Genomic DNA, 12,078 nt, shown 5'->3' with positions numbered 1-12,078 from the left:
GGAGTCCTACAAGAATAAGTTTTCTTCAAAGCATTCATTTAAGAGCTTTGAAATCCTTAAAGACAGGGCTGTAGAAGGGCAGGAGTATATGTGATTGTATGCTATAAAACGGTTTAGAGCATGAAATACTGTGAAGTGTTAATTCTGAGCTCAATATGTAGAGATTTTTGTTAGTGTGTTATATGTATTTTCAAATACCACTTTGGAAAAGTAATCCTCTTGCATACTTTATTTCACATAGTGTAACTAGATAGCTGTACATTTTATGAAACGGATTTTCCTAATTATTTAGTATTTTTTTCACACTATCAATTTTATAGAAAAATATACAACCTTTTTTGCTGTTTCAGCACCCTTTTAAGACAGAAAGCGTATTCCTTTCTGGACAAATTAAGTGTAATGCATAATATCCCTTGTTTTTTAGCTAGGACTTTGTGCTTAAACACAGGAACCATTATATTGAACCTTTAATTTTACTCTAATTAAAGTTGTCATTGTAAGTGTTGTATTTATGTGAAGTTTTTGGAGGAGTGGACTTAAGCTGACAAGTTGTGCTATATAACTCTGTACCCACTTATAAATTGTGGATCTGGATTTTTTTTTTCTTTTGATTAGGTAATTATATAATTTATTATTGAAGATTTAGCTGTTGTTTGCCTTGATTCTGCTGCACTACATGATGAATACCAGTAAAATGAATTTGTAATATCAAGGAAGAAGACCACTGTGAGTCGATGCAAGCAAATCTTTGAGATACTGCAACGTAGCTGCCTGGTGTTTGTTTCATTAAGCTCTTACAAGCCACCCAATTATGTAAAACAAATAAATGAAAATTACTTCAAAATCCTACTACTTTTGCTAAAACTCTGGTGAATTTTAATCAATTGAGATGGACATTTAGGATATTTTTATGATTAAACTTGCTGTAAATGGAGAAGTCTAGTGCATGCTTCAGGAAGTTAAGTACAGTTGTGCGTATGTTTTATTATGTAGACCTGCTGCATTTCTTATCACGTGAATTTGGAATGGAGTAGATAGGAGAAACCTTACATTTTAGCTTTAAGATGCATGTAAAAAGCAAGGCAGTCACAGATGTTTTTGAAGTACTTAAACTATCTTCTTGGCCTGGCTTGTACAAAATTTGATCATGAAATAGTATAAACTTCTTATGGTAGAATACTGCACAGGGAAGGAGGGGAGGAAAGTAAAATATTTACTGTGCTGTTTTCTTTGAGTGAGATAACCTGTGTGTCTTAATGGAAACAGTTAATAAACTATTTCTAAACAACTTGACTGAATAACAAATGCAAGTGTTGCAAAGTCTTTGAGTTTATAGAGGCAGTTGGGCAGGGGAAGTATTTCGAAAGAAGAATTTATAAACTTGAATGTAAAAGAAACCTGGTTATTTCTTTACGACAAAGGTGCAAAAGTCATCTGGTATTTCAGAGCCAAACAAGGAAAAACAAACAAACAAACAAACAAACAAAAAAAAAAAAAAAAAAAAAAAAAAAAGTTTGTAGGCCAGAGCTGGAGCTGCAGATCTATCTGGTGGAATAGCTGTCTCAAAAAAGGATTACAGTTAAGCAGAGAGTCTGCAGGGCAGATGGATGTGTATGCATATAAGATTAGCAAAGAAAGCTTTGTGGTGGAAATCAAGGGTGAAGGGGAATCAAAATGAGAATTCCTTCAAATGAAATGGAAATTTTTATTTATTCTGTATGTTTTGAACTAAATAGATGTTTTTCCCTCCAGTTATCCAAAAAAAGAAAAAAAAAGAAAAAAAAAAAAAAAGAGATGGGGAGGCTAGCATAGTGAAGGTGAGAATCTTAACTCGGAGGTCTAATGTGCTCGAGTTGGGGACTAAGATATCTCAGTTGCAGGAATATGAAAAAGTTATCTGTCTGACCGCAGGCCTTGAGTAGCAAAGATTTTTTTTTATCTAGTCCATTAAGTTAGGAGCAACGTGATACAATTGGAGATTGGCAAATGGTTTGTACCTGGATATTAAAAAAAAAAAAAAGAGAGAGAGAGAGAGAGAGAGAGAGAGAGAGAGAGAGAGAGAGAGAGAGAGAGAGAGAGAGAGAGAGAAGAAGCGCAAGGTAATCCAGACAGCCATAGACCTAGTGGCAAACAAAGATGTAAACACATTTTGAAGAGAAGATCAATTACTGACAGAGGGGAAGGAAAGTAAGAGGCAAGCAATGCAGGTTTACTCGAGGGAAATAACACCAGAGGAAAAAATAATTTGATATTTCTGTCCTATAATGACGTAGCTGCTTTAAAACACAGAAATATAACTGACCTAACATCTCCAACCACTGCTGAAACACTTGGCATATTTACAAACTGCTAGTTAAACTGGAGAAAATGGAAAATGATGGGGGAAATGACCAGTGAAAATTATTGGCAGGCGCAGAGACTAGAAAATGGTTAGTAACAGGATTTCTCATGGAAGAATTTTTAGTAATATGTTCTATGCTAATAAGCAAATTTCATAAATGAAAGTATTACTTACCTGTTAATATCTTCCTTGTTTTTCATATGGACTGGGTCAGAAGGTGGTGGAGGGGTAAAAATTTGTTTGCTTAAAAATCATAAAATTCCTAAAGATAGGAATGGAAAGTCAAGGTCCTTCCTGTACTGCCATCAGCTGTCCTTTTAGGGTAGAAGTTCCTTCAGGAATCAGTCTGTCAATGGCAGTGAGACGAGGCTGCCGAGACAGGATAGCACAGAATCCTTTCCTGGGTTTTTAATCACATGATGCACTTAAACTTGGAAAATTAGGTGAGGTTATGTATCTTTGGCAAATGCAGGGTCTAGATGCCAATTTTTGGTGTCCTGTCTTCATGTTTTCCTCTCCTGCTGTAGTAGGAGCACCAATTAAAGGCTCTGATAGAGCTATTCATGGCCAGGAATACGATTCCAGCTCACTTTCAACATGGGCTTTAGCAGCAGCATCTCGCTCTGAGCCAGCTCTGTGCGTTAAGAGAAACATGGTTGTTTTAGGGGATCACCATTGCAAGCAGAAATATTGCCTATTTCTTTAGGGAAAGGACGGAGGTAGGGAGGATGAGACTGGCAGCCTGATGGTTGGATCATACTGATAGATAAAGGAAATTATTAAAGGATAAAAGGAACAAGATAAAAGGCATTATTTTTCCTATCGAGGAACATAACGCTTGAAAATGCACTGATAATACGTTGTAGAAAATGTTTTGGTTTTTGGCGTACGTTTGCATGATGAAACTCGGGGGGGGCAGCCAGAGCCTACATACAGGCAGCAGGAGGATGGGGACTGCTATGATAGCAGAGGCTGGAAACTTGTGATTCCCAGCAAAATGAATAAAGAGCTTTCAGCGCTTCCAGAAGTTGCTGATTAGCTTGGTGTTTAGGTACAGGGCCCTGGCATGAGGAAAGCAAGAGTGAGTTTTATTGCGGGAGACTCCTAGACTGGTAGTATTTACTCTGAGTAACGTGATGTGATTTTTGAAGTTAGGCTTGCTTTGAGCGGGAGATTAAAATAAGTGATTTCCAGAGGCCTCTTCCATTGAAATCTTCTCTGATTCTGTGAATGTCTTGCCCCGAGTTCTCAGCTTCAGCGAAACCTGCATTGTATCGCCGTCGCTGGGGTCACCGGCGTGTCAGTATAGTCATGGCTGTGTCATTGCTGTGGGGTGTCCCCAACTCTGTAGGATGGCAAAGTTTTTGAGGAAAGGTTTCCTAACAGCTTACTAGAAGATGGGGAGACAGATGACATTGGTATGTGGACTAGATTCTGGGTCATCTTGTTTAAGCAAGTTTGCAGTAAAGGACGTGCAGAGTTTTGGCAAAAGTAGAGAAGAACATCCCGTCACCCTGCAGCGTGCTTACCAGGGAAGCTGAATGTAACGGCAGTCAGGTTAAGTCATCAGATGGCGTATTTTGGCATTAGGAACCCTTTTTTTTTAAGGTAACCTGACTTCCTTTTGGAAGAGAGGATGAGAAGAGACCTCCTTGAAGTATGTAATTCTAAGGGCAAGAAGGAGAGAAGGCTCAAAAGATTAACCGTGCTAGTGTCAAATGTAGGAATAGTCTGACAAGAGTTAGAGGTAAATATTGGAGTGTTTTTTTAATTGTGGAGAGTTTATATTGTGAAAGACTCTGGCAACCTTTTCAGATAGTAGCTGATTTAATGTAATTTAATCACAATGCACATAAAGAAGAGGCAGGATTTACGGGAAAACTATCTGTGAGAAGTAGAATCCAGAAAGGATGCTGAAGGAGCATACTTCAGTCTCTGGAAACACTAGATGCTGCTTCTGCTGTCTCGCAGGAAAGAGCTGCTGAGACTTCTATTTTGACACTTTTTCGGCAAAACAGTATTCCTCCAATCGAAAAGATAACCAGTTTGTTTTGACTGCACCATCGATTGTGTGAAGGATTTGATATATGGATGCTGCTGGAATAATTTGGGGGACCTTGGGAAATCACTTAATGGAATTTGGTCTGTGTCTGCGTAATCTGACTTTTTGCTAGAGTAATTGAAGATGCTGCTTAATAAACTTTTTATAAAGACTCCCAGTTGGTTGCTGCATTTCAGGGGTTTGTGTCTGAGCACAGAAGTAATACATGTTGTAATTGTCTTTTCCTTCCCCACCCCACTTAAATATTTTCCCCAGGGAGGAATCTAATGTACTGTAATGCTAGTGCCTTTTACAAAGTGACCCTCCTCATTACGATTTGTTCTTTGAAGCTCCCTTGACAATGTATAAATGCACTGAGAATACTTAAGCTTCCTCTCCTTCACTCTTTGAAAAATCTATTTGAAAACCTGTATTTGATATTCCCATTATGATTCTGATCTCTCAAACGTTAACTGTGTTCAGTGTCGCAACACACGTGCCAATAGATAGATTTTATTAACAGTCTAACTTATTTGTGTATATTTTCATGAAAATCAGATATGATGTACTTATATAAAGTACTATTGTAAGAATTTCTAGGAAATTTCTGATCTGTGACGTCATATATATGTTGAGAATTTTCTGGGACTGGAGTAGCCTACATAAAATAAAAAAAACCACCCTCCTCCCAAACAGACCTCCCTGCATATTCTTATTGCTTAAAGATATTTTAATAAACCTCTCAAATGAGTTGGGTATCTTGTGATTTCATAAATAGCATTATAATACTTGTTAAATTTCTATGTTCTGACTTTTGAGACTTTAATTGGAAATAAACTCCTGGCATCCTGTAGCGAGTATTCCATGTATCTTAAGCTGATAGGAATTGGTTACGATGACTGTTTTTAAACTGACCATGCTTATGTCCTTGCAAACTGCATTTGAAAAAATGCGCTTTCAATCTCGATTTCCCTCCACCTTCTGTAGATTGAAACAAGAGCAAACGTATGTACGTGATGAGTTTGGCAAACTTCTGGAGCGGGAAAGGATTGCTTCGAATGAACATCTGACTCGAGCCGTTCTTAGAGAGCGAGCTGCCACGGAAGAGGAGCGTCAGAAGGCACAGCACTTTGTAAGTTCAGAAACTTGTATGTAAAACTCAGATTTTTAAACTGTCGTGTTTTAGGTCTTTCAGATTATGGGTAGAAGAAGAAAGCAGATCTCTTCCAGTGATGATTTTTTTTTTCTTTATCTGCCTTTTTTTACTTTTTTTGCTGCAAAATATCTCTGTCTAAAGAACAGCTGATTAAAAAGAACCTCATTGCCAAGATACTATGTTTAGTGGCTGGGGCAGGGAGTAATATATAGGTCTTTTTTTTTTTTCTCCCTTCTAGAGGAAGGAAGAATAATATGATAATATAGGTCTAGCTACTAAATTTTGTTAGACTGTGTTAAAAAGTTACTCATACAAGACACTCTTTCTGGAATTAATTATCTATTACCTATTTAAATAATACTTCTGGACTAGAAATCTCAGTAATCATAAGGATTTATAACGGAAAATTTTTGAAGTCTCATATGCAGTAGGAAAGAACAAGTCCAACTTTTTTGATGGTTGTCTCAAACTTTGGTACCAGCTTAGTGAAAAATTCTGCATCAAAGAATCATATTTTATTAGAGCTGATGTATAAAACCTTTCTGACAAGGAAGTTGTAAAATATAGCTGGCTATTTGCCGGTGAAACCCAGCACTATATATTTCAGTCACTTTCAAATGTCTGGCAGATTTATAGCTTCCTACAGCAGTTGCTTGAGGCTGCCTGTATTGAGTCTTCTATCTAACAGTAATAATTATTTTCTGAGGTAGGAACGTGCCTTTTTTCAGCAAATGACTTGAGTATAAATGGTGAACAAATTGGTGATTTTAAACTTTTTTCCCCCTTTGAAAACACTATGTGAGCATTCCTTTTAAAATAAATGGAATTGCTTATGTCAGTGTCTATATAAACGTTGGTTTGGCCCTCTGTATCTGAAGTAAAATCAAAGCCTTCTAAGAATTATATGTTTGTAACATAGCAAACTAGCCATTTCAATAAGCAATAGATTTATCTATGGTGTATAAGTAAAAAAAAATCTATTGCCTGTGTTCTCTTTCCAAATCACAGATGATAATTTAAAAAGTTCACCTAAATGTGCCTGAGTATTTGGAGTAGTTTCCCAATGCTTTTTCAAATCTATCTGGTAGTAACGTTGTTGAAGAATAATTAATTATATTGTGGATAAACAATTGATTCATATTTTGTTATTTTAAAGTATATGATCAAAGGAAAATGGAGAGGAATTTTGATCTAGTCACAGTCTAATGTTGTACAGAACAAGTAAGGATTTTGTGGTGGCAGCCTAATGAAGAGCTGAAGATTTGTATTTGGGAATATTATTTGTGTGGATTGCCAGGACTTTGCATCTTTCACTTACTACTGTATCTAGCGTCATGCTTTTGAGAAGTATATGGTACCGTTCTCGTCATACAAACGATTGAGAGATTTCTTACTGCATATACGAAACTGGCTTATTTAGCTGTTTTATCAATTTTATTGTTAGCCTTCTCTTATTCTAGAATATTTCAGTTGGAACTGCTCAAGTGAAGCAATTAGGAATTGCTGTTCACTAATTTTGTACCTTATCAGGTTGGAGAATGTTGTTTTAAGCTGTTTGGTGTTGCTGCATGTTGAGCTGGAAGAAGAGCATGCAAATGAAATGGAGCAAGCAACTTTAAATCTTGGAGGGTGTGCTGTGATGTGGAAGTGTATCGAGTGAGTTGCTCTCTTTTAGCGGTGAAGGCGCTGCTGCCCGTCATCTTGGAAAGCTGGCTATTGAAAATGTGTCTTTATGGAAACACGAGTTAACTGGTTAGGGCACGTTCTGCAATTTGGAAGAGGAGCAAGGTATTTGAACTCTGTGACTTGGCGTTGTCATCTCGCTTTTGATCGCTGTACTTTTTAAACCTGTAAAATTCGAAACATAACTGCATTTTCTGGTGAAAATTGCTATGCAGTTTTGCTGTTACTATTACACATTTGTTGTTACCCACCATAGTTTTGTTCATTCTTGGAAGTATAAGACAACAAAGTAGCAAGTGGTCCTTGTGAGCTAGTTTCTTGAAAATAAGTAAGTAATAAATAAGTTTCTATTGGCTTGCTACCTCCTCAAACATTAAATAATTCTTATCTTCCATGTAGATCCTTTTATAAGCCACCTCCTCTACTTTTCCTGTAAATGGTTTTATTTTATTCTTTTGACTTCTTTGCTTCTCCAAACTATTTATTCATGTTTCCTCTATTCAAGTTGAATATATAAAATCTGTATAGGCAGGGATCTGCACAAGGGGATATATTTGTGTATGTCATTTGTGAGATAGCATGCAGGATCTCATGTATTAGATAGCTGCTACAGGAGGTTGAAGTTTATGTAGTCTGGATTTATCTGACCTGTAAGATTCTTTGTGGAGAAGAGAAGCATTTTTCATATTGTTTCTGAAATACCAGTAGTGTTATCTACAAAGTAAATTCCTTTACTGCTCCTTCATTCTTTAAATGGTACACAGAAGGGAGAAAAACTTCTTTTTCTTAAAAAAAGAAAGACTACTAATTCAGTTTTAAAATAAACAGATATGAAATTATTAGATTAAAGTAAATATTTCCCATTCCTAAACCATTTTAATATCAGGTACTGGCTATAGCTTCAGAGAGAAGAAACTTCTGAGTGTTAACATACCAAAGGTTAGTATTAACACTTAAAAAAAACCCAAAACTAAACAAACAAAACCTCAAACCCCAAAACAAACAAGCAAAAAAAAATCCTCCCCCCTCCCCCAAACCCTTGATAAAATGAAACTGAAACAGGCAGCTAAAAGAGTAACAGCTTTGCAGGTGGCAAAAACTAAAGAAATATATCATTAATCTCTTTAAGGAAATGTATTCTACTAATCAAAAAAGAAGCCTTAAGGAAGTCAGCAGAGCTTGAACAGCAAGGTAAGGCAGCATCCTTTGGAGAAAAAAAATAATAATTTTCAGGGAACTGGAATTAGGAAGATCATGACATCTGCTAGTACAATTAATAAAAGGTGTAAAGACTGACACACACACACACACACACACACACACACTTGTGTGTGCACACCCCAGAATCCTACCAAAGACTTTTTAAGCCAGTAGATGATTAGAGAGTAAGAGCAGTGCACAAAAGAGGAAAAAAACATAGCAGGAAAAACACCGTTAAGTGAGATGTTCTACATACACATAACAGATTGGAAGAACTCATGACAGTTCCCATGCTGAAACTTTCCTTTGCAGAGGTCTTTTTAAACAGTGTCTCAGATCTGAAGTCTTAGTGGAAGACATTAGGGAAGAAATTGATGGTATGACTAATAATGACATTGTATTCGCACACAGTCTGATAGAAACTCAGCGATGATAGATGAGCTAATGATAGCTGAACTACTTACTGCTGTGTAAGCTGTTAGTGAAAGCTCTCTCAGTACAAGTGGACTGGAACGTGGCTAATGCGATGTCAACCTCGTAGAAATGAGTTTAGGGGAGATGTAGAGGTCTGCCAAACAGTAGTTCTGATGTCCCTACCGAACAAGATAGAAGTTATATCTGAGAATAGAAGTTCTAGACCTTCACCAGAGCCATAGGAATCGGCCCTCGCAGAGTTAGCATGAGGATTTGTTAAACTGTTGATACTCAAAAAATTCAGCCAAAATAGATCTAGCTGCTGTTGATTCCTTTAATGATGTCTTCAGATGTCATTGACTTTCAGGAGTCACCACTGGGACATTGCCTACTTTCCTTACTGCAGCATATGGCTATGGGCCTTAAGGTGCAATTCCAGGGAGACTCAAGGCACCAAAGAGCTTGTGGGGCTTTGCCCTTCCTCCAGCTTCTCACCTCTGTCTCTGAATGTGGAACCCTGCTGTCCCGCTGATGTTTGTCTCATGCTGAAATGAGCTGATTAGGCTTTCTACCCCTGTAAAAATTCATTCTCTTTCTTTTTTCCCTCTGTCTGGCTAGTGCTGTGAACCAGCTATTTTAAGAGTCGCATGAACATCAGTGTTAAGTGTAAGGGACACAGTGGATGCATGAGGGGAAGAGAAGGAGTGGGACTATCCTTTTGGCAGCAATAAGTAAAAAGAGGGATGTGACTTACCATACTGAAGAAAACTTTCACATGTTTACAAAGTGCAGCTGGGCCCACTTTGCTGATGAAGAATTTCTGGATCTCTTCTCTAGCTGTTTCTGTGGTACAGTTCACCACCTTTTCTGTTGTATCAATGCAGCTGATATACATTGAAGCAAGCTAATTGCAAATTATCACTGAGGAGGGTGGGTTTTTCTACCTTCACCTACAGTTAGCTTGGAGACCAGCTATTTGGATAATGTCTGCATTTGTTGCAGCGAAGGAGGAAGTGCTTTGCTTGAGTTGTACTGGAGAACTGTCTAACACACTGGGTGGTGTGTGAAAACTATATTTCTCTTTCATACCCCTAGCATGTAGGTTTAGAGTACGATATATATTCTGCCCATTCTTCTTGAAGAAGAGCTTCATAATGAATTAAGTTTTTTATTTCAGTCGAACCATAATGAATTTTGATACTGGTGTGATCTTCTCTGGCAAGGACTGGTCAGGGCTCCGTACTTCTGAACGCTCCGATACATGTACTATGTCTTACATGAGTAGGCGGTAGACCTGTTCTCCTTTGCAGTAGACCTGTTCTCCTTTGCAGTAGACCTGTTCTCCTTTGCAGTATTTATTACTGGTGATTTTTGCACATCTAAAAATTATAGGCAGATCAGTTGAATATGGTCTTGTTCAATGGGTTTAGATGTGGTAACTTTGCCATAAATAACTTATTGACATTCCATCACTTGAGTCATTATGAGAGTTGGGGTGAGACACAGAGAACATGGAGTAAAAAATCGATAGCTATCCACAGAGCTGAAGGGCTGTTGCATTTCCATCTCCTTAAAATGAGCTGGAGTTTACTGTTAACATATTTGCTTCACTGTCTGGACTGAAATGAGCTGTCATTAAGACCCTATATGTTAGAAAATGGTTTTATTGAGCTGCCAATGACATTAAAGTCTCATTTCCCTTTGAAGAGGCAGAGAAATATTGTTCTGTTCATTTGCTCTAACCATAACATTAAAATTTGATTATTGCCATCATTAGAAATCAGTATCCATGCTAATACAATTATATATATTTCCCAATGTATTGTTCCAGGCTTTCATTGAAGTACCCGTTAGAGAATAAAATCTGTTGTTGCTGAATTTTTCTATTTTAAATTATTTTCTACACAGGAATGTCTATTAATAAATTCTGCGTTCAAAAAATCAATTTGGGAGAAGTATCCTTATATTAAAAAGCAGTTTTTGCACCTTAGGTGAATGTGGTAATCTGATTATTGGATATTTTTGCTAGCAGAATCACATTTGAGATGTATAATTCTTCTTTTACTTTTCTAAGCACTGAAATCAATAGACAAAATATATTCCTTGATATATTAGAGCTGAAGTGTGTTGAGTTACGTTAGGAATGAATTTGACCTAATGTCATAATTGAAAACATACTGTTAAAACACTGTTTCACCCTTCTGTGTCTCTACTGTTTAGGTGTTCTTCCTATCATCCTTGCGTGGCTGGTCCAAGTCACTATGTACATGTGCTGTGCAGTGACCTTTGCTTTAGTATTGCATTTATTTTTCCTGTCCTCAATTCATTATCTTTGTCAAGAGGAGGTTCCCCATTTTCCATAAGCAGATTATATTTTGACCCTTCTTGCTCTTTCCAAACAGTCCTGTGCTAACCATATTTTAAGGATGACTTCACCAGAAGATACCAGGGGGAAGAATTACTAAATGAGTTAAGGCATTAGTTCTCAAGAGAAAAGAATGTCTGTTTACAAATCTGCAGTATTTATTACGTACCTCATTTAGCTCATTCATCATTTTAATAGAAAAATGAATCTTTTTAGATGATTCTGTAATAATTTGAGGTAAACTACATAGCCTAAGGCAAAACATGATTGCTTACTGTAGAGAAGGCCAAGCTGTTTTTGAAAAATACAGTATGATTGGTGACTATAATTTGTGATTTTGTGATGGTGAATATATTAAAGGCTTTCTAGCAGTGCTTGTATTTGAAAATGAGACTTAAAGTTTGGAAACAATGTGGCGCAAAATTAAATTTAGTGACAGTTGTTTTGTCTCCCGTTCTTCTGTTTTGTAGTAAACATTTGTACTTCTTCAAAGTAGAGATTTTCTTTTTTTTGGAGGTTTACTCATAAGATTCTTTCAGTTTTGTAGGCTTTGTTGCCATGTGGTGTCCATTTTAATATTTAGGAATAGCTGTTTTGTTGCAACAAACAGTCTTTTTGTATTAGGACTCTTATAATTTGGTTAGCAGTAAGCTGGCACTTTTTTTTTTCTTCCTATTGTAGAAGACAGGATAAAAGATGGAGGAAGAAGTTATTTTTGCATATTGAGGATGTGATCCACTGTTTTGGGTTTGTTTGTGTTTTGGGGAGATTTTTTGGCTTTTTTTTTGTGAGGGAACTGTGATGCGAGCTGCTTGGGACATCAGAAGAGGGCTCCTTGGAGTACATAGTAGTATGGCTTTCATGTGGGTGAGAACAGT

The 12,078-nt window shown here is 37.0% G+C and overlaps 1 protein-coding gene across 2 annotated transcripts in view; it reads left to right on the top strand.

The window, feature by feature from the left end:
- CHCHD3 (coiled-coil-helix-coiled-coil-helix domain containing 3) overlaps window positions 1–12,078 on the top strand; it is a 150,216-nt gene that overhangs the window by 41,917 nt on the left and 96,221 nt on the right. For both annotated transcript variants that reach the window (XM_085299759.1, XM_085299751.1), the window contains exon 4: window positions 5,370–5,514. In XM_085299759.1, coding sequence (XP_085155885.1) covers window positions 5,370–5,514 — 145 coding nt within the window. The remainder of the gene's footprint in view (window positions 1–5,369; window positions 5,515–12,078) is intronic.

This window comes from Rhea americana, unplaced genomic scaffold (assembly GCF_003343005.1).
Source record: "Rhea americana isolate MKP2758 unplaced genomic scaffold, rheAme1 scaffold_1, whole genome shotgun sequence".
NCBI classification, from domain to species: Eukaryota; Metazoa; Chordata; class Aves; order Rheiformes; family Rheidae; genus Rhea; species Rhea americana.
This window is presented reverse-complemented; position numbering and strand designations above follow the sequence as displayed.